Source organism: Mastigoproctus giganteus, chromosome 9, assembly GCF_048544385.1.
Source record: "Mastigoproctus giganteus isolate SK-2022 chromosome 9, ASM4854438v1, whole genome shotgun sequence".
NCBI classification, from domain to species: domain Eukaryota; kingdom Metazoa; phylum Arthropoda; class Arachnida; order Uropygi; family Thelyphonidae; genus Mastigoproctus; species Mastigoproctus giganteus.
Genome location: NC_143583.1, coordinates 96,006,369 through 96,031,495, shown reverse-complemented (window position 1 = coordinate 96,031,495; position 25,127 = coordinate 96,006,369). Strand labels below are relative to the sequence as shown.

At 37.3% G+C, this 25,127-nt stretch overlaps 2 protein-coding genes across 2 annotated transcripts in view; one reads left to right on the top strand and one right to left on the bottom strand.

The window, feature by feature from the left end:
- LOC150080566 (uncharacterized) overlaps positions 1 to 25,127 on the bottom strand; it is a 58,980-nt gene that overhangs the window by 692 nt on the left and 33,161 nt on the right. The window contains exons 6-8 of the mRNA XM_090381198.1: positions 20,211 to 20,287; positions 13,775 to 13,877; positions 5,256 to 5,330 (exon numbers count right to left, since the gene is read on the bottom strand). Of these exons, the coding sequence (XP_090237324.1) occupies positions 5,256 to 5,330; positions 13,775 to 13,877; positions 20,211 to 20,287 (255 nt within the window). The remainder of the gene's footprint in view (positions 1 to 5,255; positions 5,331 to 13,774; positions 13,878 to 20,210; positions 20,288 to 25,127) is intronic.
- Positions 1 to 25,127, top strand: part of LOC150080567 (trafficking protein particle complex subunit 2-like protein) — a 109,697-nt gene that overhangs the window by 64,787 nt on the left and 19,783 nt on the right. The gene's annotated exons all lie outside the window — the stretch shown is intronic.

Below are 25,127 nucleotides of genomic sequence, written 5' to 3'. Positions count from 1 at the left end.
GATGAAAGATGGCTTTAGAGGATAAATCGGAGTTTAAAATATCTGATGAACAAGCATATTATTTTTGTTTCCATTTGATGGTGGCAGAAAGTCTGTTTCTCATATAATTGAAATGAGCTGTGACTGCTAATTGTGCTTTGTCCAGTCAAAATTGATAGTTGAATTCATTTCTACTGTCTACCTTGGTCATGTACTGAAAATGTGCCAGGTTAAGGATAGGATCCTTAATCGTTTGCACAATGATCTTAGTATCAGTACATTCCAGGTAGTAGTGCACAATTTCACTAATTATGTGTAATTCTGGGAATGCCACATGAATAATCTGTAGTCTTATCAAGGATGCATCCATTACTACACGAGTCTTCTATCAGTGGCTCTTTCATCATTATATGCTTAGCTGTAGATTTCTGGCGTGTTCTGTTTACAGATATAAAGCATGTTTTACAAGAGAAAGAACACTGAACTTGCATAATATCCACACTTAGCCAGTGGAAAACTGACACTAAATAATGATATGATTAATAACCAAGTGTTATTTTTATATTATACAAATGATGTCTACCAGCAAACCCTTTATGAACATCCTGGAAAATATTCTATAGACCAGGTACTTCTCAGAAGCCATGAAGTTTGTCAGGAAGCTGAAATCATATCCATTTAAAAAAAAAAAAAAGTTTTTTTCCCCTTTATTAATACATTAAACATGTTTGCAGCAAAGAAATAAAAATCTGTTTAGTGACTGTGTCACAAAAAGTACAAGGACACCTGTTAGTACAAGTGACTTTATAACTTAGCGTAAGGTCACCTGTTGGGTTTTAGGCACAACAGTGATTTAGACCATATTGTGCCATTATGTATTATGTCTATACAAGTGTGTGTTCATTGGCTAATTTGTATGTTGTGTTGGCTGAAAAATCCAGAATAACTCATGGTGAAAAGCCCAACTCCCTCCACCTGAGATTGGCTAACTATATCCCTGACTAAAGAGGTCTTTAGAAACTCCTCTGCTCTAAGAAAGGACTTGAACCCAGACATTCCCAAACAAGTAACAAGTGCCAAAAACACTATACTGTCAGGAAGTACAAAATTAGATTAGGTTGCTCTTATGAACATTCAAGAAATTAATTTTATATTTCTGGATTTTGGAAAAAAAAAAAAAAAAAAAAAAAAAGAAAATCTTCAGTTCAGAAGAAGACTATGTGACACTAGAGCCACTCCTTGGTAGTGCTAGTGTCACATAGTTACTACAGGACAGCACAGCAAGAGCAGTCAATGGCTACACTCTGTGACATATAGCTGCCAATCAAGAGATCTAAAGTTTTTAATGAAAGTGAAGAAGTCAATAAATTTAAAAAATATCAAGTTTGTATAATTTTAACCTATCACCTATTAAAATGGATATATGGATAACAGTGGTGAAAACAAAATAAAGCAGCCAAGAAGTAAAGGAACTGCTGCAAGTGCAACCTTTATCAGTTCCAACTTCCAGGGCCATCTATGTTGACATTATGTAGTGATAAGAAATGAAAAGTCATACCAACAGAAAATGTACAATGTGGCAAAATTGAAAATATAATCCTGATTACTTAAAATAGTAATCATTTAAAATACTATGCACCCAAATGAATACCAAAACAAGCCCCTCGAGCTCTTTGAGAGGAAAACAGCTGAACAACAATAAAAAATATATTGCCAGTGGCAATAAAAATATGTAAAATTATACACAAGGATATTTCTGAGCCTTTGAGGTAAATTGTGTTGCTTTGCATCAGTGTGTTCAACTAAATAGTGTGAAGAAAAATTAGTGCTATTTGTTTCCTACCTACATAAGTAACTTGTTTCTGATAAAATTGTTCTCTTGCTATTGATTTGATAGTTTTAATTATTGATGATTATCAATTTGAGGGCAAGGAATACACATTTAAAATAAGCATTCTTTGATTTTGTCCCATTTGGCTTAGATCATCCAGTAATAACCTACTTGCATTTCAATATGGCTAGTTAGGATTGATTTTGTTGTAACAAAACATGCAGTATCTTCATTTGTCAATTTTAAACTTCAGTTGCTGCTTCTCAGCTCATCTGATTTTTTTCCCTCTTCTCTTAATTAGTACTTAAAGTGCTAATCCAACAGATCTGTGTTCAAGTATGGTGACCTCACCTAAAGAAAGACAATGAGTTTCTTGAAAGGGTCCAAAGGTGGGCAACATGCCAATCAAAAAATCTTTGCAGCTAATACACCTCTATATGAAATGAGTAATATGACTGAAAAAAAAAAAAAAAAAAACAAGAGGTTGACTTGTATGGTGATTGTATAATTAATCATGAACTCAAAAACCAATAAATAAATAGAAGTTGACTTTCAACATGTCATTATCTATACTAAACAGTATATACTGAGTGATCACTGAATTATGACCACCCCTATGAAAACTGGATGTGGCCCATTGACCACATGAGGTACGAGAGTGCGGAGTCAGTTGACCTATATAGCATAGATAAGGTGTCAGTGGTTCAGTAGGTAGTGAAATTCTGAGCGTGATGGGTAAAAGGAAGGATATATTGGAAGGACTTTGATAAAGGACAGAATGTGGGTGCTTGACAAGCTGGTGCCTCATTTCCCAAACGGCTGAACTGGTGGGGTTTTCAAGAGCCGCCGTAGTTAGCGTACCAGGACTGGTGTCAAAATGGTCAAACAACAACCCGACAGCAAATTGCAAAGGTCAGTAAAAGGTTGATGTTAGAGGTGAGCGCCGGGTTGTACAGGTGAACAGGCGCAGCACTGTTGAAGAGTTGACTACTCAATATACTGTATTTCCCCATGTATAAGATGCACCTTAATTTTGAGTCCCGAAATTTGAAAAAAAATGTATTACATAAAGTTATTGAACTCAAGTTTTATTCATCTTAAAATTCGTACAACTCATCACTGTAAAAACTCCCATCCATTAGCTTGTCCTCATCTGTGTCCGATGATGAATGTCATCAGATACAGATGTGACATCAGACACACATCAGACCTGTCTTCATATATTGCCTCGTCCTCAGTTCCATCTATGGCATTTGAAATGCCACACTTCTTAAATGACTTAACAACGATCTCAATCTTGATATTATCCCAGGATCTTTTCACCCAGGTACAAACTTCTCCTATAGTTGGTTTCTTCACTCTTCCTGCTGGTGTCAAATTGTCCCTAGAAGACTTCATCCATTGGTTCCATTCGTCTCTCATGGCAGCTTTGAAGGGTTTGTTAATGCTGACATCAAGTGGTTGAAGCTGGGATGTCAAGCCTCCAGGTATGACGGCAAGTTTTGTTTTTTGCTCTGGAGCAATCTTCTTTGCATTTTTTGTTATGTGTGCCCTGAACTGATCAAGCACCAATAGGGCAGGTTTGTGTAAGAGCCCATCTGGTCTCCTGCTCCAAACTTTTTCACACCAGATCTTCATCCCATCCTGATCCCCTTGTCATGAACGTGGACAATCACTCCTCGAGGAATGTCTTCTTTTGGCATTGTTTTGCGTTTGAAAATCAGCATAGGAGGCAGCTTGGTTCCGTCGGCACAAGCTAGAACAACTGTATAATGGCTCTTTTCATGTCCACTTGTCTTCACAGTTACAGTTTTCACCCCCTTCTTATCAACAGTTCTGTTACTTGGGACATCAAATTGAAGGGGGACTTCATCCATATTTGCAATCTGTCCCAACTCAAACTGATGTGTCTTCCGACATTGAATGACAAAACGATGAAATTCAAGGACCTTCTGCTCATAGCTTTTAGGCATCTTTTGGGCAAGTCTGGTGCATGTACGCATGCTTAGTCCATTCCGTTTCATGAACCTGAAGCACCAATTGTGTCCTCCTTTGAAATCAGTAACTTCTTTTTCATCAGCAATTCTTCTTGCCTCATGCTGAACCATCTTTGTGGACACAGGAATTCCAATTGTCCTTTGCTCCTCAATCCATATCTTCAATTCCCTCTCTAAATCAGGCCATTTTGCTGACTTGACTCTAATGGCCGCCTTCTGCCGTGGTGTTTTCAGTAGGGTTTCTTCTTCCCGTAGCCAGTCTCGGATTGTTTTCTCAGTTGGACAAGGACCAAACTTACGTTCAGCAGCATGATTTCCATTCACTTTTGCAAACTGGATCACTTTTAACTTGAATTCAGCACTGCACGAAAATCTTTTCTGAGCCATTTCTGGGCAGAATGTGGCAAAACGTAACCTAATATACCGGTAACAAGTGTGAAACAATGAGTGCAAAGACAACAAGTGCGAAAAATGCAAGTAAAAAAAAAAATCTACAACCACTGTATAAGACGCACCCAGTTTTTAGACCCCAAATTTTTCGAAAAAAGGTGCGTCTTATACATGGGGAAATACGGTAACATGGGCCAATCCGGAACAATATCTGGCATGACCATGCGTTGCATGTATGGGCTATACCAGCAGACGACACCTACGGAATCCTCTCCTAACCAAGGTTCATTGGTATAAAAGAATCGCCTGGTGCAAAGAGCATGCAAGTTGGACGTTAGAAGACTGAAAGAAGGTGTGCTGGTCGGATGAGTCACGTTATTTACTCCACACCGTGGATGGTCGTGTATGGATTTTGCATCAAGATGAGGCTCTTGATCCATCATGCATGGTATCAAAAGTGCAGGCTGGTGGAAGCGGTTGTATGGTGTGGTGCATATTTCACTGGCAGGAACTTGGACCCCTGGTGCATGTGGAACAACGTATCAGTGGTCTCCGCTACCTTGCACTTTTTCCTGAATGGCGATGGTGTCTTCCAAGATGACAATGTGCTGAGCCATCAGTCACTTGTGCAGGAATGGTTTGAGGAACACAGTTCTGACTTCCAGCATATCGATTGGCCTCTGAACTCCGGCGATATCAGTCCCATAAAGCACTTGTGGGACACTATGGAGAGGTATATCAGGCGTTTGGATACACCAATCACCACCATACTTTCATTGCTGACCGCATTACACACAGCTTGGTTGGCCATACCTCCCAAATACTTCCAACATCTTGTTGAATCAATGCCATGTTGGATAGCTGCTGTACTGAGGGCAAAAGGAGGACCTACGAATTGTTAGGTAGGTGGTCATAATTCAGTGATCACTCAGTGTATGTTGCGCTATCTTCATCAAGCAGCATTTGATGCACAAATAATACAATAAAAAAAATTCAAATGCCAAGCATTCCTATCAATTAACCTACAGAACATGAGAAAATAATTTTATTTAGTGTACCTGAATGAAAATTTTGGGTTGCACCATGCAATGAGACTACACATGGAATTCCATATTCTCTTGCCACTACAGCTCCTAAAAAAATTGAGTACATCAAAATTTCTAATCAAAAATGAATAAAATTCATATTTGTTGAAGATAAATTCATAATAATTCCAATGAAGCTATATATAATGATTTCAATGAAGTTATAAATAGTCTATAGTATTTTTTAATTTTTATAAAAATTGAGTGAAAAAATGCACCAATAATAGTTCCATTTATCTTGAACACATAAGCAGATTAATGGGGTATTATTTACAAGGGTGACAAGAATTTTCTGAAGGAAGAAGAGTATAGTTGATTAGTTGAAGAGTATAGACATTAAGTTTGAAATTATTAATCAAAAATATGGAATTGATAGGGATGCATTTATAAACATGCAGTTCCTAATAAAAATAGACATACATAGGCAATGGATAAAATATCTGTACAGTTGTCCTCCACTATAATATGGTTCACTCAGCCTCATTTGCTACAGTGGTCTATATTTTTTGATCTCCTGCCCCAGTGGTGGTGTGATGGTCTTTCTAATGGTTAATAGGACCCCAGCGGTGTGCTCTGTTACTCTGGAATAGTGCTACTCACTACAAACACTTTAGGAGAAGTTACTCATTAACAGGTGTTTAGGTGCCTAAAAGACCCTTTCAAAAAGAAAAAAAAAATTACCTTCAATTTGATTTTTCAATCAACTGCAATTCACAGAGTTTGCTTTTAAAGGCGTGTTTTTTTTATTTATTTTAAGTGATTAACTGATAATTAACAAGAAAACAGTTGAACTGTCAGCCAAACTGCTGCAAAGAATGTCCAATTTATGACATAACAAACTTTTAAAAGTGTCTGTTTATTGCCCAAAAACTTATTTCTCGTGTCCAGACCTGTACGCAGTGCTCAAGATGTGGCCTGACTATTACGTTATATAGTGGTATAAGCACCTCCTTATCCCTGCTATAAAAATTCCTGTATATTATTGACAAAACCCCATGAGCTGGCCTCACAGCTCATGGGGTTTTGTTCTCTGAGCAATGCAGACCAGGCCTCACAGCCTGGTCTGCATTGCTCAGAGAACTTCATATCTGACTGCAAAATTACCCCATATCTATTTCATTTTCTGCTGTAGTACTACACATTACTCTGCGGTTACTACATATGTGCAGTACTTTGCATTTGTCAATGTTAAATTTCATTTGCCATTTCTCAGCCCATTTGGCTAACTTTTCTAGATTATGTTGCAGTAGCCTACCATCATTATTGCCATTAACCACCCTGCCAACCTTTGTATCATCTGCAAACATGAACATTAAGCCTGATATTCCTTCATCGATATCATTGATAAATAAAAAAACAACAATAGGCCCAACACCTAACTCTGGTGGACTCCACTAATAACATTAGTTCACAAACACCGGTGTCCATCGATTACCACTCTGTCTTCTCCCACTCAACCATCCCTTAATCCATAGCAGCAACTTGCTTAATGCCACACTGCTCCAATTTGTACAGCAGTCTTCTATGTGCAAGTATCTTTTGATATTTGAAGCTTTTCAGGGAGCTTTTGCTTTCCTGAAATCCAAATATATGATATTAAAATTATTTTTTGCATCCAGTTCCTTTGTGACCACATCAGAGTATCCAATCAAATGGGTTAGACAAGATTTCCCCTTAACAAACCCATTCTGTGTATGAAGTATAATTGCAGCTTTATCTGGATGAACTAACCTTACTTCTTTAACCAGTAAACGAGCAAAAAGAAGAGTAACAAGATTGGTGAGGGGAAACAAAGGGGGTGCTCTTACCAAGAAAGGCTTAAGTTCTGCAAATTGCTGTACCTGGAGAGTAGGCACCTGCGAGGTTTTTTTTTTTTTTTTGTTAGTTATTGGCACATCGGCTTCTGTGGCCATAATGCACCTCCCAAGGTTTTTTTCATTTTACTGATCCAAGCCCGAGGTGGGATTCAAACCCGCGACCTTTGGGTTGCCAGGCAGGCACTTTGCCCATCTGGCTAGCCCGGTCAGTGCCTGCGAGGTGATCTGATTGAAGTATATAAGGCCTTGAATGGGTTGAGCAAGCTGAATGCTGATGGGATTCTTCCTCTTGCTCAGATTGATCTGTGCCCCTCAGATCTGAGGGGGGCACAGTTTCAAATTGAGGAAAAACAGTTGTAGAATAGATGTGCAGAAATTTGCCTTTCTCACTGAAGTTACATTACATACAGTACATTACATTTAAGGTTCCATAAATTTTCTTGCATTTTCTAGAATATATGCTGTATGTTTTATTGCACAATTTTTGTATTTAAAGTTTATATTTAAAAGGCTTAAATATTTCTACTACATTTAATAGTGTAATATAAAGAAATTGTGCCTTAAAATCAGACAGAAACACTGGTAATGCCAGTCAATTAAAATTATTTACATTATTTCCAATGGATAAATCTCTCCCACTTAATCATCCAAACAAAAAAAAAAAAAAATCCTACATCGCCTGTACATCCCTTCCAATAGTTTATCTGGTTCTTCCTTGAATTTATTTAATTGAACTATTTCCTTCACAGAATAACAATAGGTGGAAGTTTATTACAACAATCAACAACCTTCTGGCTGAAGGCAAAATTCTGCACATTTATTCTAAACCATCCTGCCTCAATTTCAATTTGTAACCCCTCATGTGCTAAGTCTGAACAAGAGGAAGAATCTCATCAGCAGTGAGCTTGCTCAATCCATTCAGAGACTTAAATACCTCAATCATACCTCGTAGGTAGTTAATCTCCAGATGCTGCAATTTGCAGAACTGAAGTTATTCTTGGCAAGAGCACCTCTTTGTTCCCCTCACCAATCTTATTGCCTTTCTCTGCACCTGTACAAGCAGCTCTATATTTTTCCTAAAATGAGCCTCTAAACCTGCATACATCAAGATGTGGTCTGACCTTGTACTGGAATAATCACCTCCTTATCCCTATTAGCAAAATTCCTGTATAATATTGACAAAACCTCACGAGCTGTCCTGGAAGTCTGGCTGCATTGCTCACGAAACTTCATATCTGACTGCACAATTACCCCGGATCTTTTTCATTTTACACTACCCTGAATGTAGTAACTCATAGCTGGAACATTAATCTTGGATTACTGCTGTCCATGTGCAGTACCTTGCATTTGCCAATGTTAAACTTCAATTGCCAATTGTCATGCATAATTACAGTATTCAAGGTAAGTATGCAGTGGCATACCTTCATTACTGTCATTAACCACCCTGCCAATCTTTGTACAGTCAGTCCTCATATAACATGTGTTTACACTACACAAATTCGATCATACACAATTTATAAATAGGGGAACGATATCTTATATAACATGAACCGAATTCGCTTATGCATGATTCGCCTTTGTGTTTACAAGAAATGGCAGTTGAACGCGGAATCACCCCAACTGAATGCAACACAATAGGAATGAAGAGAAGATTCTGAAAATGTATTTATGTTTTTTATATCAGTGAAGGGGAAACACATTTCACCATAATAACGTAAAAACCCACACAATTCCAGCTATCAGTATTATCGTAAATGCAATTAGATCGAGTTTACTACCAGTTTATAACTGATTCCACTAGCAGAAACACAACTGGAAATTGTATTTATTGTTTTATGGTAGTAACCCCCAGAAATGTGCTTTAGTAAAATGTGAGCTAGTGAGGTGTTCATAGTGTGTCTCTGCCTTTACGGTGTTGTTTATTCAGTTGCTACACGTGTGCAGCTTTATTTATGTGTATCAAGCGTGCCTCATTTTGTAAGTGTGCTTTATTCCCTAAAAACAAGTAACACACTGCAGATTCAGATAGAAAAAGAAAAGCAATATTGATAAACAGGCGGACTGGGTCAAAAATTCTTACCCGGAAAAATTTGTAGCGGCCTCCTACTAGCGTTTATGGCCAAAATCACACCTGCCTCCAGCCCACCGGGGTTTCCTCAGCAAGGCTTATGGCCAGTCTGCCTCTGTCGATAGAGAAAAAATATGAAATTGTGAAACGCTTTGAGCAAAATGAAAGAACATGTGATACTGCACGTGCCACAGGCCTAAATGAGGCAACACCGAGAATTACAAAGAATGCAGAGAAAATAAAAACAACTTTCATAGCAGGAACAACTCAAAGTGTAATCAAAATCCATTAGATTAAGACACAAAGAATTGGAAGAGATGGAATGGCTGTCATCTGTTTGGATAGAAAATCAAACCAAGAAACAAGTTTGCTTACGATAGAAGCAAAAGCAGTAGCAATATTTTATTACGATTATTTATTGTGTTTGGTAATGTTTTGGTTAGAAATGTGTATTCAATCTTGGGTGGTCGGCACTAACCCTATTTTTCCCATAGGGCCTATTGTTTATATTGCACGATTTTGCATTGCATGAGGGTTTCTAGGAACACAACTATCGTGCTATACGAGGACTGACTGTATCATCTTTGAACTTGACATTATGCCTGATATACCTTCATTAATATCATTACTAAATGCAGAAAACAAAAATGGGCCCAGCACCAAACCTTGGGAGATTCCACTGATAATAATAATCCACGAAGTCCATTTATAACCATTTCTGTCTTTTCCAGCTCAACTATCCCTTTGTCATTAGCGGTAACTTGCCCATAATGCCAAACTACTCTAATTTGTACACAGTATTTTGTGTGTAAGCTTTTCTGAAATCCAAGTGTCTGATATCAGAAGTATTTTGTGCGTCCAGTTCTTTTGTTACTGCATCATAGTATCCAATCAGATTGGTTAGACAAGATTGCCCTTTAATAAATACATGCTGTGACTGAAGTATAATTGCACTCCTGCCTAAATGATCCTGCATTACTTCTTTAACCAGTGATTCCATTATTTTCCCTGGAATGGAAGTGAAGTTAACACGTCTGTAATTACTCTCATGTTATCCTCTGATTTCCCTTTGTGAATTCGGTATACATTTGCCCATCTCCAGTCCACAGGGACCTCTCCTGTATCTATAGGTACTCTCATGATTATGGCTAAGGGTTTGTTTACTTCCTTTCCACCTCACTTAATATAACTGGATAGATGCCATTCATACTGGGTACCTTTTTTATGTTTTATGCTTCAAAAATTTCTCAATTATAACAAAATCATTTAGCTCCCTGTTAGAGTTTGATAAGCTTCAGGCATCTCCTCCCCTAAAGGATTCCTCAGGTGTGAATGTAGATGTAAAATACCTATTCAATTTGTCTGCAACCTGAGCAGGATCAACAGTTAAACCACTGATATAAAGCCAATGTGATTCATCCCCTTCCTGCTGGTGTTTACATGAGTAAAGAATTCTCTGCTGTTTTTCTTTGCATCCTTAAGACTACCCATAAAATCTGCTTAGCTTGCTTAACCTCCTTTGTCACTTGATTACAGACTAGTTTAACCTAATAGTTGATATGTATCCCATGCAATTTTTATTCTCTGCCAGAAGTCTCATTAGATCATCTGACATCCATTTAGATGTAAGCCTTGAATAGTATTTCCTAGTTGGTATGAAAAGTTTAGTAGCTCCTATGATTATTATTTCCCTGAATGCTTTCTATTTAACTTTCTAACTAATGATATTTCTTTGGAAATATCATTAGTTGGTCTCACTATACAGAATTTAAAAACTGTCTGAGACCACTCTAGTTCCCTTTACCCTTGATGGTAGTTACATCTGTAAATCCCACAATGTAATGATCAATAAACCATGATCACTGCTACCTGGTGGTTCTTTTTATTTGCAGATTCTAAATGCATGAAGAATTACTGCTGATATTCAGATCAATTTTTATTGCGCTCTCTAACATTCAGATATTTACATCAATTTTTATTGCACGCTCTAACATTCAGATATTTACATCAATTTTTATTGCGCTCTCTAACATTCAGATATTTACATCAATTTTTATTGCTCAATTTTTTTTCTCTAACATTCTGATATTCAGATCAATTTTTATTGCTCTCTCTAACATTCTGCTGTAGAAAACAGTCATCCAGTGAATCCATAAGTCTTTCTAGGTGTGTGAGTGACCAACCCACAATCTATAGTTAATATCTGGAAAGATAAAATTCCCCATTTTAAGACAAACAGAATTTTATGATACAGTGCCATCGAACAAGTCAGTTTTCAGTGATTTTGTCAGGGAACTGTTCATTAGAGATGCTGTAAATTCTTTCTGATCATGGACCACATAAGTACCAAAAACAGGCTATCCTAGAAGCAACTCATCTTTTATAAAAATGGCAGATTAATGCATGCTCAGTGATGCCATATGAATGTAGTAAGATATTAAGGCAATTTGCCATTTAAAATTTGTCAGTGTGTTATAGCGAAATACTGGAAACACAAAGTTTGCTTTACTGGGAGCATTACACACTTACTAGGCATTTCAAACTTGGTTGCAAAACCAAATAGAGGATGAGGAAGTTTTTGCACCTTTCATCACAATGTTTCACTGTTGTGAAACATGTGATTAAAGGTGCATTAAAGTGCATTCTGTTATTGTTCAGTTCCTTTAGCACCCATCTTCTGGCATTTTGGACAGTTTCATTTAATTATAAAAAAAATAATGAATTAAAAACTAGCAGAAATCTATAAAGGCCCATCTCTTTCCTTTCATGGATCAACCATGCACAGTAAGTTTTTCATAAGGACACTGTTGGTCATGCACTAAACCACCCTGAATACAATTCATTCTCTTTGGACCATCTATAAACCAAAACTTTTCAACAAAGCTATAAACCTTACACGTTGTACAACTGTACAAGTTCACTGTGGATTGTAGCTGATGTAGTGTTTGTTCACATAACAGTCAAAAAATTTGCTATCATATATCAGTAATTCTGAACAAAAATTCTGACTCAATGGGAGTGCCTCTTTTAGTGTTAAAAATTAACAAACTGAGTGCCTCTGTGTCCATCTGTGAAATAAAACACAAAAATGTATCATAATAGTACACAGAAAGTATAACTCTTAGCTTACACATAATCATAGCCTTCAGCAATATTCTAAGAAGTACCGTATTGCTTAGAACATCATTTATGGTTTTTTTTGCAGTTTTATATCATAATAAATGTCACCGCTACTTTCTGAAGGCACCAAAATTGTTAGTTCCAATATATCTAGGACTATTATTAGTTTAATGGCATGGTAAACTTCAAAGTACAATGTTTCAGCCTAATTTAAATTATAAATAAAATAATCAAATAGGTACACTACTTGATTATTTCATTAAAATTAGTGGCAAAGCTAAAGAAAGCCAACACGAGAACCACAGCAAACTACGGGAAACTTACCAGACAAACTGGTTTTCCGCTACTGCAGCTTCGCACTGCATGCTCAGTAAACAGGCGATGAATGCTATCGGTTTGGAACAGAAGTCGAGAATGATATATTGATTGACACATAGGCACGACAGACGATGTACTCATTGGTGCTTGAACACAACAGATGATAATGTCATAGCATTAAGTGATTGACGATATGATACATATATATATATATATATATATATATATATAGAGAATCTTTCTTTCTTTTCCTATTCTTTCCTAACCTAGCCTTAAAGGTTAGGTTAGGAAATAATAGAGAAAGGTTTTCTTATTAAGGAAAAGGTTTCCTTACCTAACTTTAAAGGCTATGTTAAGAAATAATAGTAAAAGAAAGGGTTAATCTTTAGAACAGGTGTGCAGTCCAGTCTATTCGGTCAAACTGTGGTGAACTGTCAGGTTTTTTTTAATAGACTAATATTTGGCTAGTGAAAAAAAGATTAGGTTAGTTTATGGCACTAATTTGGGACAGATTCAAGCGAAAAAACTGACTGTATATGATACCACACACTAAAGATTATGGACACCCCTTTTTCATTTGAATTAATGGCGTAAACCAACCTAACCTTTTTTCACTAGCTGAATATTAGTCTATTAAAAAAAAAAACCACAGTTCACCGCACAACAGTTTAACTGAATAGACTGGAGTGTGCACCCTGTTCTAAAGTTTAACCAACCAAAGAAAGAAAGATTCTTTATATACATAAGTATCATAATGTCAATTAATCACTTAATGCTATGATGTTATCATCTGTTGTGTTCACACACCAGTGGGTACATTGTCTGTCACTCCTACATGTCAACCAATATATCATTCTTGACTTCTGCTCCAGACCATTGCCTGTTTACTGAGCATGCAGCGTGAAGCTGCAGAAGTGGCAAACCAATTTGTCTGGTAAGTTTCCCATAGTTCTCATATTGGCTTTCTTTACCTTAGCCAAATTAGTAAACTGAAACTGATTATAATATAAAAAACATTTACTTTGAATGCAAATAAGTAAAATATAAAATGTGGCATGAGCCGTTATATATTCTTTGGAATGGATACTGTAGGACATATACTGATTCCAAAAAAATTAATAAACTGAGTATAAGCTGAATGTTGAAAAGCAATTATTATTATTACATACCATGAGAAATAAGACCACCAATCTCTGTGACAACCCCAGCTAACATTGGGAAATAGGGACTCCAGGCTATATCAGTACTGTAGGTAATCAAGATGTCTCCTGGCTATACAAGACAAAAAAAACCAACAACATGATATTAAATAATTTTAAATGGCTGTTACATAATTTGCACAACAGAACAGTTTGTTTATTCTGTGAGTTGTGCAAGTCACAGTTTGAACAGGAATGAACTTTGATTACCATGAAGTGAATAAAACTGAAAAATTTCCAAGCTGTAATAATAGATATAATGATTACATTGTAAAAGGAAAAATACAAGGAATAATAAACATAGTTAAGTCATTACTAATATGGAGCTCAATATGAGCTTATCCATTTTGAGTGAGTCAACTTATCCTACTATGAGAACTAATTTCTACTCTTGAAGAGTCTTTGGAGATGGTTTGAAATTTGCTCCCTAGGCATCCCATACATGTTTCATGGGATTTAGGTCTGAAAATATTAATTTGGATATTCCCAGCTCTGTTTCAGTTGTGCTCTCTGGGAAGATCACTTTTTTGTTTGTTTTGTTGTTTTTCAGAATTTTTTTCAAAACCAACTAAGGCATCAGTATATTATCTTAGTAAACTGCCACCTTTACCCAAGATAGACTAAGTTGGCCACAGTGAAAAAACGTTCATAAGGAGTTAATAAGTTACCTGCATGGGTGGTTGAGGCTGGCAATTTGGGGAAGTTCAAAGGTCAGCTGATTAGTTACCTACAGGAGGAGGAGGGAAATGCATAGGTTGTCTATTTCCTTCTTTTTTATTAATTATTAAGTATTTATTTTATTATTATTTTACTTTTTTTTTTGGCTGGTGCAGCATAAGCCTTAGGCTTCCTTGCACTATATGGCCAATACTGATACTAAGACAGATTTATAGACACTTTCAAATTCAATCCTAACTCATGACTTTTTCCCAACATTGCCCTGTACTTGCTTAAGTAATGTTGTTGTTATTTGATTTTTAGGAGCATTAGCAACTAAGGCCATATTGCTCCGGGATATGCGGTGGTCATTCCATGACCTTTCCGCATCCTCCGTATTTGGTGGTGACGGGCTCGAACCCCGGTCTAATCAAGAAGCGTGTGCTACGCACTGCTGCTCCTTCCCACCTGGCTACGGAGGCGCCTTGCTTAAGTAAGTTCTCAGATCTACTCTTAATATCATAAGTGCTAACGTGTACAACAGTATCACCTTTTGTGTCAGTTCTCATCTTAAAAGATGATATCTGCTCTACATCGTCATCTACTTTTACCCTTGGCAGATATACACCCATCCTTCTTCCACAACATATTTGTGAATTGCAATTTACCCCATAATCCTTAAAAATGATGTATATCACATTGTTGCTTAGATGAAAAGATGCACCATCGGTTTATAAGATGTTCCAAGGCCACATGTTATCTACTCCTATCCTAGCCAAAAATTGTAGAATGAAGTTGGCACACTGTTGGGATTACATAGAGTTAAATGGTGCAGTACATGGATACATAGTAAGGAAACCATTGTAGGCGTGATCAAAGCACTTTGATCACTCCAACAATGATCATATTGTTACCCATGGAATAGCTAGTTGTCACAAGTAGGCACAGCATTCTCTGCTGGGAGCTAGAGACAAAGAACCTGTTTATTTATTCATATTTTCTCATCATTTTACACAGTTCAATTTGGAAAAGGAAATCTTCTTAAGTTATTAAATGGTGATACTCTCGATACAAAACCAGTGTGTTGTTCTTGTTATGGTGAAAGAGCTTTACCAACAAAGCATGTTATTTTATTTGCAGTACCATGTTAATTTTGATTACTACTGTAGTTGTGTCTCTTTTTATCACATCTAAGATGTGGGTGACTAGTCATGTTATGAGATTTACTTTGCATAGTGACTGCATGATAAAAAGTGCATCAAAAAGTGATACAAATGCACACTATATGAACATTTTGAACATTTTTTCTCTGCCTTGCATTTCTGAATAGTCTAGACCAGTGGAATGCAAACTGTGGTCTGCAGCCCCCCCCCCCCCCCCCAAGATGTGAGAAGATGGTGATTACACAGGAAAAAATGATACTTTGGAATGGCAAGTTAGAAAATTTTTGGAAGATGAGATTAGTATTAATAGTGGAAAATGATGTAAGAAAGCAAATTTATACGCAACAGCAAAAAAAAAAAAAAAAAAAAATCCCATTTCACCTATCCATCTCCTAATTCTTCAAGAAATTAAAGTGACTGTTAAAGTGAAATTAAAGAAACAGACATATTGATACATTTTTAATTTTATTTTTTAAATCTGCATATTTTGAAACATGGAAGGGCAAATTTTTAAGGTGTGTTAGTTAGTAATATTTCTATTTTTTGTCAATTGCAATGCTTTATAATCGTGAACAAAATGCTTTTTATTTTGGAGCTCTGTGGAACTTTTTTCCACTCCAAAATAAAAAGCTCTTTGGAGCTTTTTATTTTAGAGCCAGGAATCAAAAGGGGCCCGAAGCTGAAAGTTTGCCCGACATTGGTCTTGACTTTTCTATTCCAAATTTCATCTCTGGACAATTCATGGTTTGCCAACTAAAGTGCAAACTTTATTTATAACAACCCTTTAAATAAACAATCCTTTAATTGAGAAAAAATAGTTGTATAAGTAACCATCATAGAAAGCAGTGTTATAGTTACTCTGATTTTAAAGTGATGTCATAGCATTGACACCCTTACAATTCATATCATTACGTGCAATTACAGATGAAATATACTGACATTGAATAGCTTGATGCCTAAGAAGCACTTCATAGTGTTTTGTCCAGTAAACAATGCTGTTACAGATACAATATACTGACATCTCATGTCTTTATTCTTCACAAAACATGTTTTTTTTTGTCAGTTTGGTCCTTGGTGTTTTTGCGATGGTGCAACTGCAGGATTACAATCACTGATAAAGCAGAGAAGAAAAAAGGAGAAAAAAAATCTGTGAAACATATGATTTTTAGACTATTAATAGTAAATTTTACATCCTACACAGGTGAAGTGCTTTCATTTCAAGTAAATTGACCTTCACTTCATTTCAATTTAAATATAGAAATATGTAGTTAGTTCTTAAAAGGCCAACACAGCATTAAAGGTGAGAGTACCCGAGTACACCAGTTCGTGAACTTTCCAGAAATTTCCACACATAACTGATCCACTAGCTTTCTCAAAAGCTGGAATGACAGAGATAATGGAGCTGAATGCTTGTTATATTTTCCCATTATTACAGAGAAATGATGTTCTGGCCAAATATAAGGTGATAACATCCACTGGTGGCAAAGGATGTGGATGGAGTGGGCAAAGGTCTCACCCCCTAGAGGCTTAATGGCTGAAAAAATTCAATCCCAGCTGATATAAAGGTAATTATCTATTGATGATATTGTGACTTATATAGTAACTGATAAAGTAACAATATGTCTTTAGCATCTAAGACCATAATACATTATGTTTGTACAAGTGTGTGTTTGTGGGTCAACTTTCATGTTGTATGGGATAATTAGCTGCAATTCTCCTTTGTAACATAAATTGTTAAGTTTGTTTGTTCTTTGTGTTTAAAGTCATTAGCTAAGATCAGCATCTAAACCAATGCTAGGGATTTGGAGAGACCAATTAGCATGGTCCAGATGAGATTATTATTATTAGCCATATGGTGCAAGGAAGCCTGAGGCTTTTGCTGCACCAGCCAAAAAAATTTCCTGAGTTACCCTGAGAGAGAGAGAGAGAGAGAGTGTGTGTGTGTGTGTGTGTGTGTGTGTGTGTGTGTGTGTGTGTGTGTGTCACCAAGAAATAGAAGAATGATGATATCCAGCTGAGGACCCTAGGTGTGTCAAGCCCATACTCACCAGGTGTAAGCTCCATGCTGAAGTATGTCTGATCATGTCATATCAGATGCCCACATCTGCTTACAAACATACAATGCATGGGATACATACAAATTAACACGTGACACGGACGCCTATGATAGATACAAGTTGATCTGTAACCAAGTTACAAAGGAGGTTAGGCAGGCGAAGGCAGATTACGAGAGATCCTTGGCAAGGGATGCGAAGAAAAACAGCAAAGAGTTCTTTACTTATGTAAACTCTAGAAGGAAGGGGATGAATCAGATTGGTCCACTTGAGATCGATGGGTCAACTGTTGATGACCCTGCTGGGGTAGCTAACAAACTAAATGAATATTTTGCATCGACATTCACACATGAGGAGTTATTCAGCGAGGGGAATGCCAGAGGTGTATTCAACTCTAGCAGTAAGCTAGAGAATCTTGTAATAACTGAGAGCAAAGTGGAGGAGAAATTGTTGAAGATAAACACAAGAAAGGCACCTGGGGTGGATGGGATCTATCCAGTTATATTAAAGGAGGCAGCAAAGGAGGTAAGCAAACCCTTAGCCATAATTATGAGAGCTTCCTTGGACTCAGGGGAGGTACCCATTGACTGGAGATGTGCAAATGTGACCCCAATTCACAAAGGGGGATCAAAGGCTGACACAAGTAATTATAGACCTGTGAGTTTAACTTCTGTTCCCGGAAAATTAATGGAGGCACTGGTGAAAGAAGCACTGCAGGATCATCTAGACAAGACTTCAGTTATAGCTAGGACACAGCATGGTTTTGTTAAGGGGAAGTCTTGCCTGACCAATTTGATTGGATACTATGATGCAGTCACAAAAGAACTGGATGCAGGGAATAACTTTGATATTATATACTTGGATCTTAGAAAGGCTTTTGATACTGTTGCACATGGAAGACTGCTGCACAAATTGTAGCAGTGTGGCATTGGAGGCAAGTTGCTGCTATGGATAAAGGGGTGGTTGAGGGGGAGAAGACAGAGAGTGGTAATCAATGGACACTGCTCATCGTGGACTAATGTTATTAGTGGAGTCCCTCAGGGTTCAGTATTGGGGCCTTTATTGTTTTCTGTATTTATAAATGATATTGATGATGGTATATCAGGCTTAATGTCCAAGTTTGCAGACGATACGAAGGTTGGCAGGGTTGTCAAGGACACTACTGACACTATGCTGCTGCAACAGGATTTGGAAAGGTTGAGCAGATGGGCTTCGAGGTGGCAAATGAAGTTTAACATTGACAAATGTAAAGTACTACATATGGGAAACAGTAACCCCAGAGCAACGTATCAACTCTGTGGTACTACACTGACAGTGGTAGAGAATGAAAGGGACCTGGGGGTGGTGGTGCAGGCAGATATGAAGTTCTCTGAGCAGTGCAGACGAGCTGCAAGAGTAGCTCATGGTGTATTGTCAATGATATATAGGAATTTTTCTAGCAGGGATAAGGAGGTGATTATTCCCTTGTATAAGGCAATGGTCAGGCCACACCTAGAGTACTGTATACAGGCCTGGAGGCCTCATTTCAGGAAGGATGTAGAGCTGCTGGAACGAGTACAGAGAAGGGCAACTAGATTGGTGAATGGGACAAAGGGGTTCTCTTACGAAGAAAGGCTTAAGTTTTGCAAATTACAGTGTCTGGAAACTAGGCACCAGCGGGGTGATCTGATAGAGGTGTACAAAGCCTTGAATGGTTTGAGCATGCTCAATGCTGATGGGATTCTTCCTCTAGCTCAGAAAAATCACCTGAGAGGGCATAAATTCAAATTGAGGAAAGACAGATGTAGGATAGATGTGCGGAAATTTGCCTTTAGCCAGCGGGTGGTTGGTGGGTGGAACAGACTTCCATCCCTTGTCGTGGAAGTTGATAGCCTAAATAAGTTTAAGGCTCAGCTGGACAGGTATTTCGAACGAACAGAGGGGTGAAGTGGAAGTGGTTATTTTTATTTATTTATGTTACTTTTTTTTTTTTTTTTTTTTTTTTTTTTGGCTGATGCTGCATAAGCTTGCTTTCTTGCATCAAATGCCTCTACTAATGCTAATGCTAATGCTAAACAACACTCCACATGATGTACAGCATAGTGCTGTTGTGATCATATAATCTTTAAATATGTATCTGTTTTTCCCTGACCGAATACAGTTGGTTAAAAGTTTCCATATTGATGCTGCTTACATAAACTAAAACTGAAATACATTATCTCAACCTAATGTCTCCATGCAAGAATCATGTAACTGGGGACCCCTTTTGAGTTCCCAGTCACTAATCACTAATTTTGCCCACAAATAGCAACAGGCAATCATATATAACCTTTTGAAAAATTTCCTCCATGCTATACATTAATTAGAGAATGCAAACATGCCTTAATTCTAAAACAGTTGTATGCAGCGTACATTATTGCATGGAAATCCAATAAACTCAGATACCAGTTTATTGGACTTCCGTGCTGGATTATATTTATTGGACTTTTACTATAGTTTTAAGACTGCTAAAATTCTAGTACTTGATGTAACTTAAAATTTCTTAATACTTACTTGGATTGAGTGGGCTTCACTAATGGAGCTGACTACTCTGGCAGGTCCTTCAACTATCCCTCGGCTTACAGGAACTCCTAATGTAACAAGCAGAAAATCATTACCATATAAATCAACAATACTACAGCAATTGTTCCACGATGCTTAACTTCAAAGGGTTGTTGTTATTTGGTTTATAGGAGCATTAGCAACTAAGGCCCTATTGCTCCGGGAATATGCGGTGGTCATTCCCTGACCTTTCCGTATCCTCCGTATTTGGTGGTGATGGGCTCGAACCCCGGTCTAATCAAGAAGCGTGTGCTATGCACTGCTGCTCCTTCCCACCTGGCTACGGAGGCGCCCAATTTGAAAGGGACTCTTGAATGAAAAATTTAATGATAACACATTAATAATAATAATTCATTACACAAACTCTACCAATTTTTGTATTATTTTGATTAAAGTAATTATCAGAAGGTCCCCATACATGTAAAGTATGCACACATCTGGGTCTCTTTAAACTGAAGACAATATCAATGAGGAAAAGTTAGGTATTGGTAAAGTTGCATTGCCATCTTTAATTTCGATTCATCCAACAGTCATTAATATATACCTATTGAATATCAAGCAAAACACTACTCACTTATAGTTGAAGTATGCTTACAGTTGTTTCTATTTGTCAATGCCAATAATTGCCAATTACCAGCATGGTTATCTGGCTATAAAGTGCCACTGAGCTACAGCACTGTCACAGTAACACTGAAGAATTAGAAGTAAGCATTCTGCTCCTATGTACCAAGCCACTTAATATTCAAAATAAAATAAAATAAAAATATAAATAACAAGAGACAGAGCAACACTCACCCTCCAGTGCAAAAACATGACCTCTACCCAAGGAAACATGTGCCTACCAGGGGTCGGCAACCTGCAACTCTTTGAACATGTAACTGTGGCTCTAACATTTAGCTACATGTACGAAAAGCAACGTATTTCTGTGAGCAAATATTTTCGAGCATGAACTATATTAAAAATAAACAAAGAAACCGTCTGAACAATGCAATTTCTCAGATTGTTTAAAGATGAAAATTACGGCATACTCGCCTGATGCTGAGACTCGCAAGAGAAGTTCAGCAGCAAAAGTCATTAATTTATACCTAATTGGATGTTTGTTACGTTTTTTCAGTATTAATAAATAATATTTCAAAAATATATTTTTTTAATAAAGCACCTTCCCACTCTACTCCATTTCTTATAAAAATTCCTCGCCCCTCACCTCATTTCTTATAAAAATTCCCCGCTGAGGTGCGGCTCTTCGGATTTTTTTTTTTTTTTTTAATTAGACCAAAAATGGCTGTTCACTGAAAAAAGGTTGTCTACCCCTGGCCTACATCCACTAAAGAATGGATGCCATTTTTATAATAATAATTACATAAATAGGAACTGAGAATTGACAAGCACTACCTCTTCAAAGGGACATCAGCACTTGTGAACTCTACAAGGATCATATTTCAGTCATTGACTGCCATCCAACAAAATGTCAATGGATGGCCCTATATGATCCAACCCAGACAAAAAATAATGAACAGAACTAAAATCTACAATGTATGTCATGGCCACCATCCTAAAGTTATTTATGATACAGATGTAATGTGGTCCATTATATTTTGAGGGGGCATAGATTCAAACTGAGGAAAGACAGTTGTAGAGTAGATGTGTGGAAGTTTGCCTTTGGCCAACAGGCGGTTGATTGCTGGAGCAAACTTCCATCTGTTGTTCTAGAAGTTGATAGCTTAAATAAATTCAAGGTAGAACTAGACAAACATTTGGATCAAATGGATCAGTGAAATGGGAAGGGTTTTTTTTTTTTTTTTTGGCTGATGCTGTATAAGCTTGCTTTCTTGCATCATATGCCTCTACTAATGCTAATTTGTTTTTCCCCTTTCCTTCTTTGATTTATGTTTTCTTCTATTCCACTCTTCCTTTTGTTTTTATGCTCATGACCACAACTTGGTTTCTTCATTATGTTTTAAGTTGCTGTATTATTTGGTTTGTATAAAACTTCTGATTTTAATTTAGTTATTTATGTCAAATATATTTATTATGATTTAGCTCAATGTTAATTTGCATATATGCATTTAGTTTAGACCTGTCAATCGGATGGATTGAAGTTAAAATTTTGTCTGTTTGCTTATTTAAACTAAAATTAAATTAAACCTACACTGAGTTGTGGTCATGACATACTTTATAATTTAGAGTTCTGTTCATTATTTTCTGTCTAGTCTGGATTGTACAATAACATCCACTGACATTTTGCCGGAAAGCAGTGAATGACTAAAATATGATCCTTTTAGAGTTCACAAATATACCATACTGGGTGGTACAAACCACCATACCAGAAACGTACCAACTGGGTGGTACTACACTCAGGGAAGTGGAAAGTGAAAAAGACCTGGGGGTAATTGTGCAGCCAAATATGAAGTTTGCTGAGCAGTGCAGATGGGCTGCCAGTGCAGGTCATGGAGTCTTGTCAATGATATATAGGAATTTTGCTAGCAGGTACAGGGAAGTGATAATCCTGTTATACAAGGCAATGGTCAGGACACACCTAGAGTACTGTGTACAGGTCTGGAGGCCTCATTTTAGGAAGGATGTAGAGTTTCTAGAACGAGTACAAAGAAGGGCAACAAGATTGGTGAGGGGAACAAAGGGGTGTTCTTACCAAGAAAGGCTTAAGTTCTGCAAATTGCAGCACCTGGAGAGTAAACATCGGCGAGGTGATCTGATTGAGGTGTACAAGGCCTTGAATGGGTTGAGCAAGCTGAATGGGATTCTTCGTCTTCCTCAGACTAAGAACCTGAGGGGGCACAGTTTCAAATTGAGGAAAGAAGTTGTAGAATAGATGTGTGGAAATTTGCCTTTAGCCAGCGGGTAGTTGATTGGTGGAACAGGCTTCCATCTTTTTTTGTGGAAACTAACAGCCTAAATAAATTTAAGGCTGAGCTGTAAAGGGATTTGAAACAAATGGAGGGATGAAATGGTTTTTTTTTTTTTTTTTGGCTGATGCTGCATAAGCTTGCTTTCTTGCATCGTATGCCTCTACTAATGCTAATGTCAAATGCTGATGCCCCTTTGAAGTGCTTGTGAGCTGCTAGTTCCCATTTATCTAATTATCTGTTTATTATAGAAGTGGTGTCCATTCTTGTATACATCTCCTTGGGCAGGGAGTTGTGCATTGTCCTGTTGAGTGTTTACTTCAACCAAGTTCCACGTTAACTACAGAAGTTGTTGTTGTTTGGTTTTTAGGAGCATTAGCAACTAAGGCCATATTGCTCCGGGATATGCAGTGGTCATTCCCTGACCTTTCTGCATCCTCCGTATTTGGTGGTGACGGGCTCGAACCCCGGTCTAATCAAGAAGCGTGTGCTATGCACTGCTGCTCCTTCCCACCTGGCTACGGAGGCGCCAACTACAGAAGTAATTTGCTGTATTTGCTACCTGGTTTAATGTTTTCTTTTATTAGAAGTCGTAGTGACATTAACATGTAGGTAATATCCCCACAGTAAAGTTAACTATAAATAGGAGGAAAATAGGAGATCTTTTGGCCAAAACAGGCAAAAACAGTTCTTTATGAAGAACAGTAGGGAAAGAAAATTTTTCATAAAAAGCAAGTGATTTTTAAAGTTCACACTGCACTGAAAATTAAATTTCACTGCAATATACACATTTTATATTATATAAAGCACGCATTCAAACATTAGTTTACTTAGGACTTTTTTGTCTGTAGATTTATGTTTGGACTATCTGTTCGACAGCTGATTATGATTGTGACCAATTATGATTGGTTCAAGAAAGATATTGTTGCAGACTTTGCTCTCTTGAGAAATGTGGGCTACAGGCCTAATGATTGTGATGAGTATAACAAACAACTATACAGAGAAATAGAGTGGGTCAGTAAATCGAAATGTCTTATAATAAAAAAAAAAAAAAAAAAAGGTAAACTGCAACCATTATCAATCCAATGCAGGATGGAAGCCTCCTCAATGATATATGTTTAGAGAAAGGAACCATAATCTGCCATGCTGGTCCAGTGTGGGTTTACAGATCAATCGCATTTTGCAGTCAGAGGCTTGAACCCCGGTCTACTCAAAGGGTGTGTACTACTGCACTCCCATGCCCCCATGTCTTATAATAGGGGATTTTAACTTTCCACATATTGACTGAAACTTGTGAGTTGGTCACTCACATAGTAGTAAGACAATTGTAGATTTAGTGGATGGCTGTTTTTGGCAGCAGTATATTAGAGAGGTAACAAGAGGAAGCAATACTTTTGATCATGTTATTAGCAGCAATTGTTCATGCATTAAGCATCTGCAGGTAAAATATTTACTGGGTGGCAGTGACCAGAGTGTACTGATGTGGGATTTACTTAAAGACATAACTCCTGCCAAGGGTAAAGGGAAGAGCCATTAGCATTAGTTGAGGCATATGATGCAAGAAAGCAAGCTTATACAGCATCAGCCAAAAAAAAAAAAAAAAAAAACCCCTACCCATTTCACCCATCCAGTCACTCCAAATGTTTGTCTGGTTCAGTCTTAAATTTATTTAAGCTCTCAACTTCCACAACAAAAAATGGAAGTCTGTTCCAGGAATCAACTACCCGCTGGCTAAAGGCAAACTTCTGCACATCTATTCTACAACTGTCTCTGCACATCTATTCTACAACTGTCTTTCCTCAATTTGAATCGATGCCCCCTGAGGTTCTTAATCTGAGCAAGTGGAAGTATCCTGTTAGCATTGAGCCTGCTCAAACCATTCAAGGCCTTATACACCTTGATCAGATCACCTCACAGGTGCCTAGTCTCCAGCTGCTGCAACTTGCAGAACTTAAGCCTTTCTTTGTAAGCACACTCCTTTGTTCCTCTCGCCAATCTTGTTTAT